The 17,959-nt window shown below is 40.5% G+C and overlaps 1 protein-coding gene across 2 annotated transcripts in view; it reads right to left on the bottom strand.

The window, feature by feature from the left end:
• Positions 1-17,959, bottom strand: part of TBC1D8 (TBC1 domain family member 8) — a 49,459-nt gene that overhangs the window by 18,177 nt on the left and 13,323 nt on the right. Inside the window, exons 2-5 of one of the 2 annotated variants that reach the window (XM_086769464.1) lie at positions 17,363-17,473; positions 12,788-12,906; positions 10,737-10,965; positions 6,769-7,009 (exon numbers count right to left, since the gene is read on the bottom strand). In XM_086769464.1, coding sequence (XP_086625590.1) covers positions 6,769-7,009; positions 10,737-10,965; positions 12,788-12,906; positions 17,363-17,473 — 700 coding nt within the window. Of the gene's footprint in view, positions 1-6,768; positions 7,010-10,736; positions 10,966-12,787; positions 12,907-17,317; positions 17,474-17,959 lie in introns of both variants that reach the window. The other variant, XM_086769460.1, reaches the window with a different exon arrangement.

The following is a 17,959-nucleotide window of genomic DNA, read 5'->3' on the forward strand; positions in this document are numbered from 1 at the left end:
GACGAGTACTTCTGAAGTGGTCAGTAACAGAAGAGTTAATGATGGTGGCGTTTACATCATTGCATCCTTCGCTGAAGAGGCATCAACCTCTGAGAGCCCTCAGAACAGTTGCAAGATGCAAAACAGTTTCAGGTCACTTACAGACTCGGTTGGGAATAACAGCACCAGCTATGTTCAGTTTGGACTTGGCTTTCTTTCCAGGTGAGAAAAATTTAAATAAATGAAGCTTTCATTACTGAGCTACAGTTACACAGATTCAGCTTTGGAGATTATTTTTTTTTCTCCTCCTTTTTTAATGAAGAAGTCTGCAGTAATTTAGAGAGCTATGCAATTACATTATAAACAGGCCATGGCTATTAGCTCACCAACAGCAGCTCCAGAAACATTAGGGCTTAAATTCTATCATTTTCTTTACTATGAGTAAATTTTTCCAAACATGATTCACTTTAGGGGAAGGAGGAAAAAAAAAGAAAAAAAAAAGCTTGACTTTGTTCCACTGAAAGAATTTAAAGCGTGGGCTGAAACATAACAGGGAGTGGTACCTTGGTGCTGCAAGTCCCCTCTCTGCTCCTGCCCTCACCCTCCTCCTTCTGCAGACACCTACCCTCTACCCCAGCCCTGATGTTTAAAAATAAATTGAGACAGATGAAGCCTCTGCTCTAGTAAGTAAATCAATTGTCTGGGTTTTTTTATTTCAGTTTAATCCATAGAGAAAACTACAGCCATGTGAAACAGGGAGGAGAACAACAGAGAAAAAAACGGGACCTGAGAAGGGTGGATCTGTATCTGCTACCCACAGAAAAGACAGAATGCGCTCGACCAGTGTTTGGCTGCTGTTTCCTTCTCAAGCATTATCTTCCTTAATAAGATTATCCAAGGAAAACAGACAAATCATCTCCTGTTTTTTCACAAAGAAGAAAGAGAAACCCTCTTCGTGAAGGAAGACAAAAACTTTGCTCCCGAGTTAAAATTCCACAGCAAGAGCAGCTCTGATAAGTGCCCACAGTGATCTGCTATTGTGACAAAGCTGGATCAGGATATGCCTCCTACTTAACTCACCACTAAAATATTTTCCATTTCTGCACAGCACAGATGAAAGCTGCTGATAGCATCTGCAGCCAGGTCCAGGCAGAGCTGTGCTCTCCTGCTATTGTGCTGAGAAGGTAAGACCCTCCCTCCCTGGATCTACTCGGTTGTGAAAATTGCTATACCTTTAGGTGTAAAGAGGCACTATATAGAAGAGTGGGACCTCTGCTGAGGCAGAGATTGCCTCTTATTGAAGAGCTGATTCTTTCTAATGCTCCAAAATCTGCTGTTTCCGAGCATTTGGGATTTTTGCTGCACCTCTTGGGGCTGCAGGCTCCAGGTGTGGGGCCTTTCAGACAAGAAGCCACAGGTTTTTAAGCTGAAGAATGACATTTCCTGCATATGAAACTAAGTAAACTCACCAAGCACTGCATCCAGCCCCCTTCACCTCATACCAGGGGAAGGCTGCCAACCCTAACATCTGTGGAAATGCCTGTCCCCCATGACTCAGGACGCAGGGTCACGCAGGGCACTGCAGAGACCACACCGCAGCCAGGGCTGCCCTAGAGACAAGTGCCGAAACAGGGGCCAGCCTGCTGGCGGCAGGGATCCCGGAAAGGAAAATGGTAGCACCGGGATGAAATGCTGTCAGCACTTACCACTGTGGGCTCAAAGAAGTTTTATTAGAAAGTGGCACACCGTAAAAAGATTTCCTGTTAGGCAGGCAAATTCTAGGGCTTAAAGCAATTGCTTCCCTTCATAAATACAGCCAAACAAAATTACAGCTGGTTAAAAAAAAACAAACCAAACCCTGTAACTCCAAAAAAAAACCCACAAACAAAATTAGCTCCTAAAACAAGACAGGCAACTGTTTAAACATGATAGAGCAAAGATGCGGCGACTGGCCCATGTCACTAGGTCCCACAGCTTCCATTTTGAGTTTCACAATACCTCCAATGCCAAACAGAAACGCAACCTTTCTACCTGCAGCCCAATCCATCTGAAATTTTTTCTTCTGACTTAACAATTTCCTGGTTTTCAAGCAAATGCAGCATACTGAGCTGTACCTAACAAAAAGAAGGAATGCTATCATTATGTAAAAATAATATTTATTCAGTGTTTACAAATGCATCAGAAGAATAAAAGGCAAGAAGATGCAATTGCCTTGTTCCTTACTTTTCAAAAAACTCAGCAATTCTTTCCAAGTGCAGTTCTCGACTTGCACGTTACGGGATCCTGGACTGCCTCCAACTCCAGCACTTCAAAGCGCACGGCAAGTCTGAACTGCTGTAACTCCTTGTGTGTGACCCCTACATTACCTTCCAAGAGTTTTAAATTAAAGGAAATAACACACAAAACTAACAAAATGCCTAAAAGTATCAGGACACTTAAAATTATATCCTCACTGTCAAATGTTTTTCTCTGCTTTAATTCTAACAGAAGTCAACTTGGCAAGACTTTAGCTCTGCTGAGTCACTTGCTGCCTAGCTAACATCTAAACAGAACTCATTGATCTCTTGCTTTTAGAGACCAATTACCAGACTCTTCTTTCTACTCAGACTCCAGAAAGTTACCGATTTTGGAAATAACACATCCAATTATATATGTCTTGCATACTGGAGGAACTGCTAAATTCGTATGGCAAGAAAGGCTTCTTGTAAGCAAGCTAGTAGAAGTCATCTGAGAAGAGCCAACATGGACTTGTCAGGACACATGTAAACTGAACGTCATTCCCTTATGTAGCAGGAACACCGGACTGGCAGATGGAGGAGATGCGATGCCTGTTTTAGACAGACTTCATGAAAGTCTTAAAATTTCCTCACATATGGGACTAATAAAACTGAAGCAAAGTGAAAAACTGTTGTACTACGCCAGCTGAAAATAAAGAGTACCCCAAAAAGCAGCCCTTAAAGGCTCTCTGGTAAACTGGAAGGTTGTACAGAGAGGACCTCCCTAGAGGTCTGTTCTGGACTAGCTTCTGTTCAACGTCTTCATCAGCAATCTGCATGATGCATCAGAGATTGTCATTATTAAATTTTACAAGGGATAACAAGCTGAACACGAGCCAACAGCTTCAGGTTCACAGGAGGAAGAGGAGCACCGTGCCGGGCTGCAGAAGTGCGCAATCACCAAGATGCAGCACAGCAATCCCGGAGCTACCACTGAGATGGTCATATTGCTCCCGCCCTGGTCAGCACCAGCAAGGTGTCGGGGGCAATCCTGTATCTCACCACCCCACGCCTGCGACAAACATCCAGAGAAGAGCGACCTGAAAGGCTAGAGTCAAGGCCAGTAAGAAAAACCTGGCTGAACTAGGGTAGTACAGTTTAAAGAAGAAAAGAGAAAGGAGATGCATACCAACCTCCAAATACACAAACTAAAGAAAGAGAGAACATCTGATCCTTTCAATAGCACTAGGCAGGACAAGAAGTAACAGACTCAAAAAGCAGCATGAATGATTCACGTTAGACTTCAGAAAGACTTTTCAATGACAAGACAGTGAAGTACTGGTATGGATCCTGGTTATTTCCATTACCAGAAATCCTTAAAAACAGGTTAGGCAATAATCTGTCATGAATGACACACAGAGATAATCCAAACGCTGCCTTTTGCCAGGCAGAAGCAATAAAAGAAGGTTCTTTCTAGGCACATCCTCCTCATTGCTGAAGGTTTATGGCATTCTCGGATTCCCTCTCTGAAGGAATTAATACGAGCTGAAGTGACATTTACGATTCAGGATACTTCAAACAGTTTCTTTCAGCTTAGACCAGTGTTAAAAACTTCCTTTGCCTCCATATGAAGCAAAGCCATCCTCACTGGCAATTCACAGTTAGACATGAAGAAAAGCAACCAAGCTGGTTAGAGCCTGGAGAAATGTATCATACTTTTGAAATCTGACTGACACTGGCATTAAAGCTTTTAAATCACCTGTTCTGCTCTGGCCAATTTCCTCATTTCATTTGAGGAATGCAATGAATATCCTTGCATCCTGAAAGAGATGGAAATAAGAAGTACAAGAAATCTATATCAGATATTTTAGTGACCTTCTTGTTCACAAAGAAAAACAGTTACCCTATGTTCCAGTACAATTGTGTGGCACCTGAAAATATCCACAAAAAAAACCCCGGCATTTGTAGTTATCAAACACCTCAGCTTCATTTTGCTTTTTAGGGCAATTAACTTAATTGCCATTAATCCCTTTGTAATCCATTGTTCCAAGCCTTATCCTTTCATTAAGCATCACAGAAACTTGTGTTTTAACTTGTTTGACTCTGGCCATGATGTAATTTGTGTCACAGACTATGGGCCTAATCCCACAGCCTCTCTGAGTCCCATCCCCCCACTGCTCAGCAGGATGACCCCAAGAGCCTCAGGAACAGCAGCAAAACTTTCTGGTTTTCAGAATGTAGAATATACAGATCATGACGACATGAAAAATGCATTTTAAAAAAATAAAGACACTGAGACAAGCTTCTTGCAAAGAAAAAAAAAAAGCCTAACAAACAAAAGAAATTTATAGCAACTTCATTAATCTGACACAGCTGGAATAACTTTAATGATGTAGTGGATTATTGCTTTCATTTTGATGCACTAGTATTTCCTTCCAAACCATGCACAAGAATTAACAAAGAGAATTATTAGGGAAAAAAAAAATGTCAAGAGAAAAAGAGCTGTTCCTGTAGTACTACAATGGTTTCGGGAAAAAAAGCATCAACAAAAACTTTACCCACCAAAAAAGTTCAAACCCCCAAAACATGTTAGTATTAAAAACCAGTTTATCCACTATTCAAACCACAGTCTTGCTTCATCATGTTACATCAAAGTGGTTGCTGAAGTGTGACAAAGGGCACCAGAAACAGCAACTTATCCAACCACTATCTACTTCACGCAGAGAAAACTGGATTTTGGCATCTTCCATGTTCCATGTTTTCCTTTCTGCCATCTCAAGTTACAGCACATCAGCATCAGCACAGGTTAGAGAACATCTTGCTCAGGAACTCTCCAGTAAATATATTTTTATCAGTAAATATATTTTTATACTTCCTTCTCCTCTGCCTCCTCCCCCCTATTTTTTTTTTTTTTAAGTTGGAGGGAAGGAGAGGAAAAAACGTGTTTGAATAAGCGTGTGGGATGGTTTCTGTTGCTTGTTTGCTAATAAACATACTACTTTTCAAAAACGGCACAAGCTACTTACAGGTTGATAGCCTGAGAACCTCCTTATTACAGCATATTACTAAGCTTATACTTTTATTTGCAACTGGAGTTTTAGTTTCTTCGTATTTTCCATTCAGTTAGTACCCCTGATTCAAAGACACTTTTAGGAAGTGACTATGATGAGTTAAAAAATCAGTAGATGCTGAAAATACCTCCCCTCAGTTTTTTGTTACATCTCCTCTGTATTTACCTCCCTTGCTTTGTGTACCTGACTTTTCAGTCCAAAAGCGGGAGGAGGGTGGAATGGTAAAGTGTGGAAGGGGGCTTAGATACAACCTATCGCTCAAAGCCATATCCTACATTAGTCAAAGCACATACCCTACAATTCTTGGGCCAAAAGCCTACAATGTTAACAACACCCAGTTACAAACACATAAAAACAACAGTAGCTCTTGTGTTTAAAAGAACCCTGCCTATCAAAAAAAAAAAAAAAGTCTGCAAAGATGTTTGTGGCTGCTCATCACTGTGTCACCTCAAATTAATTCCTTGATGATATCATGATTGAAATCCTGGTGTCAGTGTGTGCACATGAAGTTGCAGAGAAAGTGTGTTTTATTGTTTTAAACTCCATTACGGAACTTTGCAGAAGTGTTTAGCTGAGATGTACACCCAACACCATTGCGAAAATGCCCCTCAGAAACAATAAAACGGCTACTGGACATGCCTCTGTGTTTTGGGAAATTATACCGTGCATTCCTTATATTTAGCCAGGAAGGAACACCTGGGTAATTCCTTTCATACCTCTGGCACAGAGAGAGGAAGGAAGAGCTCTCCCTGTGCTCCACTCACAGCCCGTTCAGAAAAGAAGTATTTTAAACCAGCACCTTAACCACGATGCTGCAGGCAAATTCCAGTTTGGGCTATTCCACCCTGCCCACCTAAAATTCCTCTGGGCAGTTTCCCTTCCCGTTTCCCACAGCAGCAAATAAAACACAAAGTTGTGTGTTGTGCTACTGGCAGAGAAATAGTTATCAATCTTCCCCCTGAGAGCCCAATGCATTTCTGCAGTGGGAGAGGAATGCAGAGATGCATTTCAGGGATGCATGGGGCAGAGCAGACAACAGCGTATTAATCTGCTGCAACTGCCTGTGGGTTTCTCAGTCCTACAACTGCTTGCTAAATCGGCTTCGGCAATCATGCTAGCGGGAAACTCCATGTTTCAGGTAAGATCAAAAGCAATAATTCTACAGAATTGACAGCACTAGGAAAGCCTACACATAGCCAAACTTATCAACAAAATAATGTTGCTCTTTAGGGAATATGGAAAATATCCCTTGCTGCAATCTCCCCTTCTACAGGGAATGGTACTTTTAAAACAAACAAACAAAAAACCACAGTGACATTTAAGGGAAGAAAATAAAATGGAAAAAAGTATCTGGCACACAAGTTAAAATGCACCTACTAAATACATAATAATACGTTATAAAATCTCTTTTCTGCCCAGTCAAGTAAACCTTTCAAATTTCACCCAGCTAACAAAACAAACCACGAAGCCCACCACTGCTCACACAGCAACTTAGCTTTTACCTCTTGGTAATCTGAGTAGGATCCTGTAGGCCTGGATCCAGTTCAAAGATCTCATTATCCAGTAGCCTTCGTAGCGTCACATCTGCCAGTTGCTCCATGATCCTGAAAGCCTCGGCAATATTGAGGAACGTGGAGAAGTCGCGCTCTTTATTTGGAGTGGTGACGCGGACCGTGTCGGTCATGAAGACGTTGGAGGTTCTTTCCAGCTTCTGGACTTCAACCCAAGGAATGATAAGTTTCACTGCCACGGGAGAAAAAAAGCAAAAGTGGGTTGGAAACTCTGCTTACATTTTTCAGATTTGGGAAATAAGCAAATTCAGAATGAAAAGCAAACAACCGAGGAGACAGGCTCATTTTTACAAAGACCAAGTAAAAGTTGAAATGTTTGTTATTACTCCACCCTCATACTCCTCCTCTCCAAGACTGCCTTTTTCAGAATCCCTCCTTCGAAACTTTACCTGTTTTCATAAGAAGCGTTGGACTGGGGAGTTCTGCCTTTGCAGAACACCTGCCATACACTGTGCTCCTAACTCCTTTACAAGTAACTTCTGCAGCCTTCTTCACTACCACCAGAAGAAACGGTTCATTTTGAGAGTAGGAAGAAAATAGGGAAAGGCTTTGTAATCTCCCAGAAATAAAACTGTAGGCAGGTGGAAACCCAATTACACACACAGTACTTTAACTTTTAAAATAAAGCTAACTCCCATACAAAAGCAAGCTTTTGCACATGGACATTTTTATAAAGTTTAAGAGTTACTATAAACAGGGTGCTCAAAAAAAAAAAAAAAAGCCGCCTGCCTAGGCATTGGGATCTTCCCATTTTGGTTACTTCTCACTTAGAAGGTGCACAGGCAAATCTTGCCATAACCATTAACTGCAGTCAGGCTTGTTTATAGAAAAGAAAAAGTATAGGACAGTCTTGTCTATACTTAAACACTGCTGAATCACATAAATACAGATGGTAAACAGAGTCAGCTTCTTTTCTATAACCACTGCAGGATGTTATTTGCCTCTCTCATACAAATCTCTGGGTAGAAGTTAGACTGGAAAAAGACTTCAAAATAGATTTAAATTTCTACTTAACAACTGTTGGCAGCTTCCCAGGGTTCTCTGTGCCAGTAACATAAAGATCACACCCCCTAACATCCCTAGCTGGTCTCCTGATGCCAATAAAGCAATAAAAAGGCAGTAATAACAAACATTGTCATATGTATATGACACTTATCCATGATCACTAATTACCTGAGGAGCTACCCTCAGCAAGTTCTCTGTACTACACGAACCACAGCTGTCAAGATTATTTGCAGATTACATTTTTTTCTTACTTAAATAAAGCACAGCTGCGTCAACACGCACAAACTGTTGTGAACGGTCATAAAATCATCTGTACGGGCACAGCCAAGGGAAGAAAGATTAAATAGCGCCGCAGCAATAGCGCTATTGTTTGCGCAGGTCGGAATCACACAGACTCTGCAGTGTTGGTTATAGAAACTGCACAGCAGACTGTAAGGGGCCCAAACTGCTGATGAAAGGTACAAAGTCTTCAAAGTTTTTGGAAAACAAAAGTTTAATTAAAAAATGTGAAGAAATCCTGGCATGTCCTTTCGAGAAATCTGACGTTCTAAGCCTCTGAAATTCTGCAAATACTTCCAGGCTTAGATAAAAGGGGATTTGTCCTGGAAAAAATGTTCCATGGAGTTTATGCTTGCATAAGCCGTAAGTTAATTTTATGAGAAGCTGAAAACAGGTTCCAATATTGCATTCCCAGTCATTTCAACATAAAATAAAACAAGGGGAAGGGGATAGACTTTCCAGAAGCAGAAGACTTAATGCTTTGCCTATAAAGAGATTTCAGTCTACAATTTGGGTGGATTTATATTGAGGTAAAACACATTTAAGAACTATTTTTATTGCAACTCATATACTGTTTTGTTCCCCTGTGCTGTATTGAAGAATGCAATAAATGTGATTTCTTAGCAATATTTTCCAGACCAGATTTAACCAGATTTAGTTTGTGACTGCTACCTGGGGGAAAAAAAAAAAAAAAAAAAAAAAAGACAATGAATCACTTGTTCTACATATAATCAGCATCAGCTTCTCAAACAGTAACAACCAGAACAACAGTAAATCTGGATTATTCAGTGTAATACAAGTATTTCATAATATGACAAAATACTAGCTTTCAAAGAGAAGCAATCTGCTTTATCAGAATCAGGGAAGTAGGGAGCATTTCAATATATAATGCTTCCCACTGAGCTAGGGAAGTTTGTTTAACCAAAAGAAAATTCAGGTTTTTATTTCACATTTCCATGCAAATGAATGGGAACACAAAGGCAATGAGATTGACTGCAACAGTGAAGGAACAGTGTTTTTCTACGGTCAAAATGTAAAGTAGCAAATGTGTAATTGTGTGGGGTTTTTTGTATTTTCCTAATGAATTACTATTAGAAGAGACAAGAAGCAACTTCTTCTTAAATAATACAGCATGATGTTGTACTTCCAGTATCACTTAACATTTTGTGGTACTGCATAAACAGTATTTTTGGAACAATATAAAGGGTTTTTCTCTCTCCCTCCTCCTTCCCCCTTTAATCTGTCATTAATAAGTATCATTTTTGCTTTGTGTGCTTTGGCAGACTGGATATCTCAGATTTAATGAGAAAAAGCCTGCAACGATAGCAAGAAGAAATGATTGACAAAGCGTATTACTAAACAGAAACCAAGGAAATTGAACAAGAACTCAGCTATCTAGCATGTATCAAGAGACTTCATTCTAGTCTTCCCAGCTAAATTCAACTTTCGTTTTTATAACAAATAATAAACTTACCAGCATTTTAAATCCAACTCTGCCACCAGTTGCAGATATGACAAAATAATTGGACTGAAATAATAAGGACAAAAAGGACCTCTAACTCTAAGCTCTTAGTATGTATTAAGGTCTTTGTAAGTTTTAAACCTTAGAAATTATCATCTTTCTTACATTTACATTAATGTACTTAATTTTTAAATCTACATTTTTATTTGACTAGTCATCCCAACATTAAATCCAAAGAGTAAACGGTAAAGTCTTCCTAATTTTTATAACTGATAATTCTTGCTATATTTATATCAACATAAGTTTATACTACTGTCCTTGCTGAAATTCCAGCAGGATAAAGAGGACTTAAAATGTTATCAGTTCATGCACAATCTTACTAAACAGAGAAATGCTAGAGTTTAAATGGCTACATTCATTTTAACCATCTAATGTCTATTACATTCATTTTTACCTTCTAATATCTGTACTTACAGGCTTTTCATAATCACACAACACTTCCACTGTAGAGGAACACTATGACCAAAGTCTTGCAACTCGCTGAACCATCTAAAGGTCTAAAAACCCAGGGACACAATTCTTGTGACCTTCCTGCACTGCTGTTCAGAAACAAAGAAATTCCTAAATTGCTGTTGTTTTCCTTTAAAAACACTGAATTTTCACCTGGTTCTCCAGGACACAGCCTTGTTATGTTTCCCAGGCTACTTTCAGGCAGGCAGCTGGACTCTGGCATTCCTGGCCCAACCAACCCTTGCTCTGCTGCCTGGCAGTGATCACTGTGCATCCCTGCCTGTGAGGGGGACCCGTCCTTACTCACCATTTTTGCCACTAAAAGTTTTTATTTCAGAATTTGTAGGAGATCTGTTACCTTTTAAGGCTGCTTCACCATGGCAAGAAAAAGAGCCAGACAGCAGCTGTGTCTGCATACTCTTATAGTCTCATTTTTATTACCGGATTAATTATAAAATATAAACATAAAGGCTGAAGTGAAAACTAAATTAAACAGGATCTTTCAGCTAAACAACAAAAAACTCAAAAACTAAACTTCAGAGGTGAACTAGGCTCGTCATAGAAGTTCTAGCTATTCTTGCTTTTCAAATAGTTATATTTTTATCGGATGCTGGGGAGAGATTTCTTACACGTTTACACTTACATTCTTTGCCCAGGAAGAAGGAATAAAAACAGAGATGATTGATGCTCAAATAAAGCCAGCCCTGCCGAGGAACTCTTCCTTTCCAACAACAACAGGAATAATAGGTGATCAACTTCTCAGCTTCAGGAAAATTAAATCTGGATTCAAATTTCACCAGGGCTTCTCGGAACTTCTCGGGGTCTTCCTCCTGCTCGGCAAGCTTGCTGCTCGTTTCCTCCGCAATCAGTGCCTGAGTCCATAAGGAGATAATATATCAGGATAAAGCTATGGCATTCACACTCGAGCAAGTTGCTACAAGCTACCCATTCAAATTTTAATAACGCAACCCTTTCTCACAAAGAAATTAAAGTCGATTTGCAATTTCCACCAATGGAGAAATTTCTGTGGTGTCTGCATCTCTCATACATTTTGAATGCTTCCAAATCAAAACTTCTAAGGGCTTTTTTTATTATTATTTTTTCATTGAGTCTGGCAAAACCATTTATTTACTTATTCACTACAGCTTATGACTGCTGTTATCTGTGTTTACAGAGCAAAGGCAGAGTAACAATTGTGTACACTGAGCAGTACCATTTTCCTACAAAAATGCAACGCAGTGAGATGTGTCAGTAACTTATAACATGCCGGGAACGATTAAAAACATGGTTTCAAGAACATCTATGTAAATATAATTAAGTGTTGAGAATTTTAATAGCAGTATCACAATAAAGGAGTTAAGTATGTATCGCACTGTTCAGATAAATAATCAGTGTGTTACAGCACCTGGTAGAATTTGCAATTACCAAGCAGTCCTAATATGCCGAAAATCTACTGCAGAGGCAAGGGTCCAAAACCTGGACTTAACGTTAACTAAGAAAACCTGAAGAATTTTAAATCTGTGCTGTGCTAGGTAACAGGCTGCCACAGCATTATCAGTAAAGATTGAGCCATTTAGTGCACTTATACAAAGTTGTTTTTTAAGAAAGCAGGATAAAAAATAAGATTTACACAGTGACCTTTTGCCTCTCTGTTCCCTTCTTCTCCAGGCTTCAGAGCCCACTGAGATCCCAGCAGCAGGGAAGATCAAAAACATGATGTTCCTACAAATTTTCCAGACCAAAAAAGGGGGTATGACGGGAAGAGCACCTCACTAAAAATCTTAGCAAGCAAAAGCTTGCAGCAGGACTGAGGTACAGCAGTCACCAGCAGACCCACACCCCCGCCAGCCATCACCAAGCTCCTCTTGGAGCGTGTATTTTACTAGAAGCAGAGCTCAGGACATCAGGCTTTCTAAGTTTTACCACACGTACTGTTATTATTTTAAATCTGCTCTTCAGTCACTAAATTCCCTTACTCTTAAGATTTCTTAGCCTTCCGAAAGGATGCTCATTTCTGCAACCCCGTGCCCAGCCAGCAGCTCCAGTGCAATGCCCGGCCACAACCCTCGCATCCTGGAAAGCCACCAGCAGTTTTCATGCCAGACCCTTACAACACAGGTGACATTGCACAAGGGCCCCTGTCCCTGTGCTGTGGTGACTGCATTGTGGTGCCTATAGGTGTGCTGCCAGCAGATTCAGCTGCTGTGGTGATCACCTGCTGACACCTCTGAGCCCCACCAAGAGGGTCAGGAGTACGGAAACAGCTGGAATAAACTCATGACTTAAAGCCAGGAAAAACATGGGAGATGGGAGGGGAAACATAGTAAGGAGGAAAAGCCAAGACAGAGGAAGGGAAGGTATTTAACATAATGTTTTGGAGAAGCAGAGGAACTGAAAGCAGACGCTGAACAAAGCTCAGCTGCACATCACAGGGAAGGGAAGTACAGTGAAGTTGGAAAGGGACAGGTGGGATAAAGATTAAATGAGATACTTCAGTTTTGAGATGTTGTCAAGTAAATGTGAGTGGAGATGCACAGATATCAGCCACATCAGGTGCAAGAGTCACACAGAAAACTGATGAAGAATGTTTAAGTGGAGAAAAATAAATATGAGTGACAACAACTTCATGACATTGTTTCCAGTTAACCACATGTTATTGAGCAGGGAAGGGTGAAAGTAAGACAGTTTCTTTACCTTCACTTTCCCTTTGACAAAACTAACAATATCTTCTTTATTGTCAAACACAGACAAAGTATGGAGCAAATTTTGTTCCAGCCATTCCCAGTGCTGATTTATCTCCTCTGCAGTAGCACCTAAAAAAACCAAAAAGTAGTGTATTGAAACTCATCCTACAAAATAAAATTGAAAGAAAGAAAAAGAAGTAATAAAATGCACTATTTCATAAATTCATTATTCATTTCAACCTCAAAATTCTTGGTAGTAGACAGGTCAAAAAGGTCTCACTTGTAACAGTATAGTTAGAGAAAAACAAAAATCTCATTGTTTTAGAGAATTAGTTTTAGTGCTTTTAGTTTTATCTTCTCAAACACTCTCAGCCAGCAAATGCTGCATTAAAAGTCAAAGCAGAAAAAACAGCAAAACTTCATCCTGGGCTGCTAGACTGCAGCTTATTTTGACAGAACACTCATTAAACGGTCAATGGAAACCTTTGATTTACGTCCTGTTCCCAAAAGTCCCTGATCTTTCTTTCTCCCTCCCTTGGTACGCGCATGCATACACACAGACACATGCAGATACTTTTTGAGAAGAATTCACACAGTCATAACTGGCATCCTATTTGAAAAGTTCTCTATAATAATTAAAGTACCTAAAAATAAAGGAGTTTGTTTCAGCAACACCTAAAAGGTCTACGAGAGCATATTTCTGCAGTTTGAGGAAGAAATACAGTGAATAGAAAATCTCTGCCAAACATAGATTTTTCAAATCTTTAAAGTTTCCTCATTTAAGGGTTTTGCTGTTCTTGTTTTAAATGTAATGTGTTCACATTAACTCCAGAAATAATACTTCAATCACCACCTACTTGCTTTGGCTGTTTCTGCTTTAAATTGAACTGTTGCTGCATGGCATGATGACAGAAGAGTCAGACTAAGCCAGGCAACACACAGGGCAGTGAGGTGAAAATGTGGCCCCTCCAGCTCTTACTGGTCAGTGATTAAATGCTATAGGTAAAAAAGTAAAAGCACTAAAAGTTGCTTTTCCTAATGCCTTGCTAGTGGCAAAAAGGAGAGAAGTAGTTGGATGGATGAGGCTCTGAGCAACCTGATCTAATCAGGGATGTCCCTGCTCCTTGCAGGGGGGTTGGACTAGATGACCTTTGAAGGTCCCTTCCAACCCTAACCATTCTATGATTCTATGTAAGACACATACAAATCACAGATGAATATAATGATAAAATGAATCTTGAACAGAAGACCCATTATCTCAAGATTTGATTTGTGTGTACATTAGAGATGTATCACACTGTCTCACAACAACAACAAAAAAAATGATAAATTTAGCTAAGGATTTTCCACTTTCCTCTGCTCTATTTTCCATGCAGAATGCCAACTGGCAGAGAAACTTTCCAAGCTTTAACTTCCTTGACAGGAAGGTCTTGTGATGGAACTTCATAAATATCATTTGTCAAGGTTAAATTAAAAAAAAAAAGTCACGGAAGAAGAGATGCTTAAATACCTTTTAGGTAAAGAAAACAAATTATATCAATGGTTAAGAACACCAGAAAGACAGTCATTTTACATTTAAACGGCTGTGCAAAGCAAATACTGAGTTGAATTTTTATTTCTCAGTAACCTAAAATAAACCAATAACACAGGAGAGCTGACGAGCTGCCTCTTGTGAAATAAGTTGTGAGCAAGACGTCTTTCACAGTACCATCCACACTGCTCGGACTGCTCTGAGCCTGGGCTCTGGCAGCAGCTACCTCCCATGAGGGCTACTGCAATCTTTCCTGCCTGCCTTTAGGTATCTCCAGGGATTCTGCTCAAATACTGAAAGATCTCTTTGCCCTTTTCATTTGGTCAGGCCAACTCCTCAGCTTTCTGGGACCCTTCTTTATTTGTAATATCCATTTCATGGCTTAGAGTCATCCGGTGATTTGACCCATCATTGCCAATCTCTTCCCTATTCCTCTTCCTGTGCCGATGCTCTGCACAGCATTTTATTCCACCTTTTACCCACTCTTTTCGTGTGCCTGTGCCAAACGTATATTTAGCCTAACCACGGCCTCACTCCTCATAATTTCTTTTTTTAAACCCACTTCTCACCAATCCCTTTGCTCTCCCTCTCCCAAATGCTACTTCACTTAACTAGGACTTGGGTTTTGCCCACAAGCCTTCTGAAAGGAAAATCATAAGTGGCTCTATATGAGGGCTGAGGTTAGGCTTTTTTTTTTTCTTCTCTCTGTACTGGTATAACGTGGTTAAACATCTGGATTAAAATATCTCTGCCAGAACAGCTGTGCTGGGCAGGAATCAGACTTCCTAGCAGCCCTTGGAGATTTGCAGAAGTCTGTAACACAGATCTGACCCTTACGCATCTATTATCATTTAAGCCTACAGCTCCTGGAACAGAGGACTGCCAACATACAATTAGAAAATGTCATTTTAATTAACTGCCTAACAACATGATGGCATCCCTAATGAAGTTACACCAGGAGACTGGAAGCAGCTCCTGGAGCTGCTCCTTGTCCTTGCTATACAGCAGGAACCCTAATTTGACCCATTGCTCCTTCCAAATCCGGTAACAAAACTCCTAACGCCATGTTTGTGTGAAGCACCTCGCTCAGACAGGGCAGAGCTGGGTGAGCAGTGATGGTTGCTTCTGCACGGGGAAAGCAGAGCTCCAGCTTTCTAAGGAAAGGGTTGAGTCACGCTGTTCCTCTGACTCCTATTGCCAGCGCCAGCCTTCCCCTGGACACTCACGTCAGGGCTTCACAGCAGAGATATTTTTCAGGAACAATTTCTGCTACCATGGTTCTTCATTTCTGTGCAGCTCTGGCAACCGTGTGTGCCCTACCCACGCAGCATACAAAACAGAACCCTCTACTTTCCACTCTGTTACTATAAATCTCATTTTCCCAGGGCCGAGCATCCATTCAGGAGAGCCAAAAATAATTTTAAAAAACATTAATCAAATAATTTTATCTCAGCAAAATCCTTAACCATTCCAACCAGGCAAGTTTTTGATTTGTAGTTCCTTTAATATACATATATATTTAAAGAAACAAACCTATGGGCAATAAGAGTGAGGTTAGGGCAAGGGTCAGCCCCAGAAAGGCATGTTATATATATTCAGATTATCAAGAAGCCCACGACAGCAAAACTGAGCTTGCTTTTCTAGTGAAAGCTACCTGGCCTCATTAGAGGACTATAACAACATGAAGCTCTTAAATTTCTCCATGAGATGGCATTACTTAAATATAAAAAGGAGGGGGGCAGCGATATAAAGCATAGAGCAATTGCAAAATGAAGAAAACCTAGCCACAACAAAAATAGCACAAAGAGACTTTATGCAAGCTTCTTCACACAGATCTAGCACAGGGAAACGTTCCCATTATTAATGGGGAACATGCAGAGGGGTCTCTGCTGAACCAAGGAAGAAATGCTGAATGAGCCTGTGCAGAGGAAGGGGGCGAATATACAGATTGTCCCTTCCATTTAAAGGGCTACTATGTCAAACACCATCAACAACACGTTAACGCTTACATTAGCTAACTACTTCATGGCTTGATCTGGAACGGAATGGAACAGAACAGAGTAGAACAGAAGAGAATATTTTCAGTTGGAAGGGACCTACAGTGATCATCCAGTCCAACTGCCTGAGCACTTCAGCGCTGACCAAAAAGTAAAGCATGGTATTAAGGGCATTGTCCAAATGCCTCTCAAACACTGACAGGCTTGGGGCAACGACCACCTCTCTAGGAAGCCTCTCAATAAAGAAACGCTTCCTAACATCCAGTCTAGACCTCCCCTGGTGCAGCATGGAACCATTCCCAAAAGAAAATCTGCTGTAAATTTCAATGCTGAGATTTTATAGACTGGAGAAGAAGGGATGAGAAGAGCCCCGCAGACTGGCCAAGCAAGAACAGGATAAATGGAACAAGCAGATTCAGATGGCCTTTACTGTGCCATGGCAAGGTTCCTGCAGTTCACACCAACATCACTTTCCTGAAGATGAGCTCGACCTTCAGAGTTTGCAGAAACATTGTAAAAGGGATTAGTCCACAACAGACCAGGCAACTAGACATTCCCCCCTGACAACATTACCTCCTAAATCACACAGCATCTCCCAGATGTTCCAATTGTATTTCATTATAACCAAGAGTAGTAAGACATTTCAGAGTAAGCAAGTGAAAGACCAGACTGGTAAAAGCCTAGACTAAGAAGTTTCTTGCCATGAGGAACTATTACTACTGTAGGAAAAGATACACATATGAACAGAACCACACTACTTTGCAAGAGGCAGAAAATTCACGTAAAACACCCTCAGCTAAACAAGCTTTCTACAGAAAACTAGTGTTCCTAGTTAACACTCCTTCATAATTCCTATCTGGGATTTTAACCAGAGGTTAATTTGGTTGTTAAACAAGCTATAGGCAATAGCTTTCCACGCACACACTACTAGCTGGGGTTACCTTGAGCTTCTTGGACATGCAGACACTGACCATGCTCAGAATCAGTTTGGGGTTTTTCATCTGTGACTCACCAATAGCTACGGCCCAGTAAACTTCTGATCCGTTCAATAACTCACCACATGCAATGGCAGAGTAAACCTGTGAGCCTGGAACTTGGAGTAAAATTCGAAACGGAGCGACGCGTGCGTTAGAGTCTAACACAGCGTCCAGGGCACCAACCAAGCGACCTGCAAAGAAAAACGGAGGAAAAGAGAATTAGCACCAACTTTCACCTCTGTAGCCTGCAAGTCTTTTCACATCTAAAGCTGTAAAACTAAAATACAGAACGTAACAAGAGCAATTCTTCCCCTATTTTATGCTGCGATTTACAGATGCTCAAAATGTGAAAGGCAAAACAGATTAGAAGATCAAAAGCATATCAAGTTCTCTGCGTTTCCGGTTTTGGTTCATATATACATACATAATCAGAGAATTGAAGTGGAAAGACCTGAGGGCACCGTGAGAACTTACCATTCCAGCCCCGCTCCGAAGCTGGATAAATACACCTATGCCACAGCCGGTATTTGTCTAACCTGTTCTTCAAAACCTCCCACAGTCAAGATACAACAATCTCCCCAACTAGCCTCTTCCACTATTTTCATTAAGTATTCTTACGGGGGGGGAAAAAAAAAAAAAAACAAAACAGCAAAAAACCAAAACCCAAACAATCAAGC

Source organism: Chlamydotis macqueenii, chromosome 1 (assembly GCF_036417535.1).
Source record: "Chlamydotis macqueenii isolate bChlMac1 chromosome 1, bChlMac1.mat, whole genome shotgun sequence".
Classification (NCBI taxonomy): Eukaryota; Metazoa; Chordata; class Aves; order Otidiformes; family Otididae; genus Chlamydotis; species Chlamydotis macqueenii.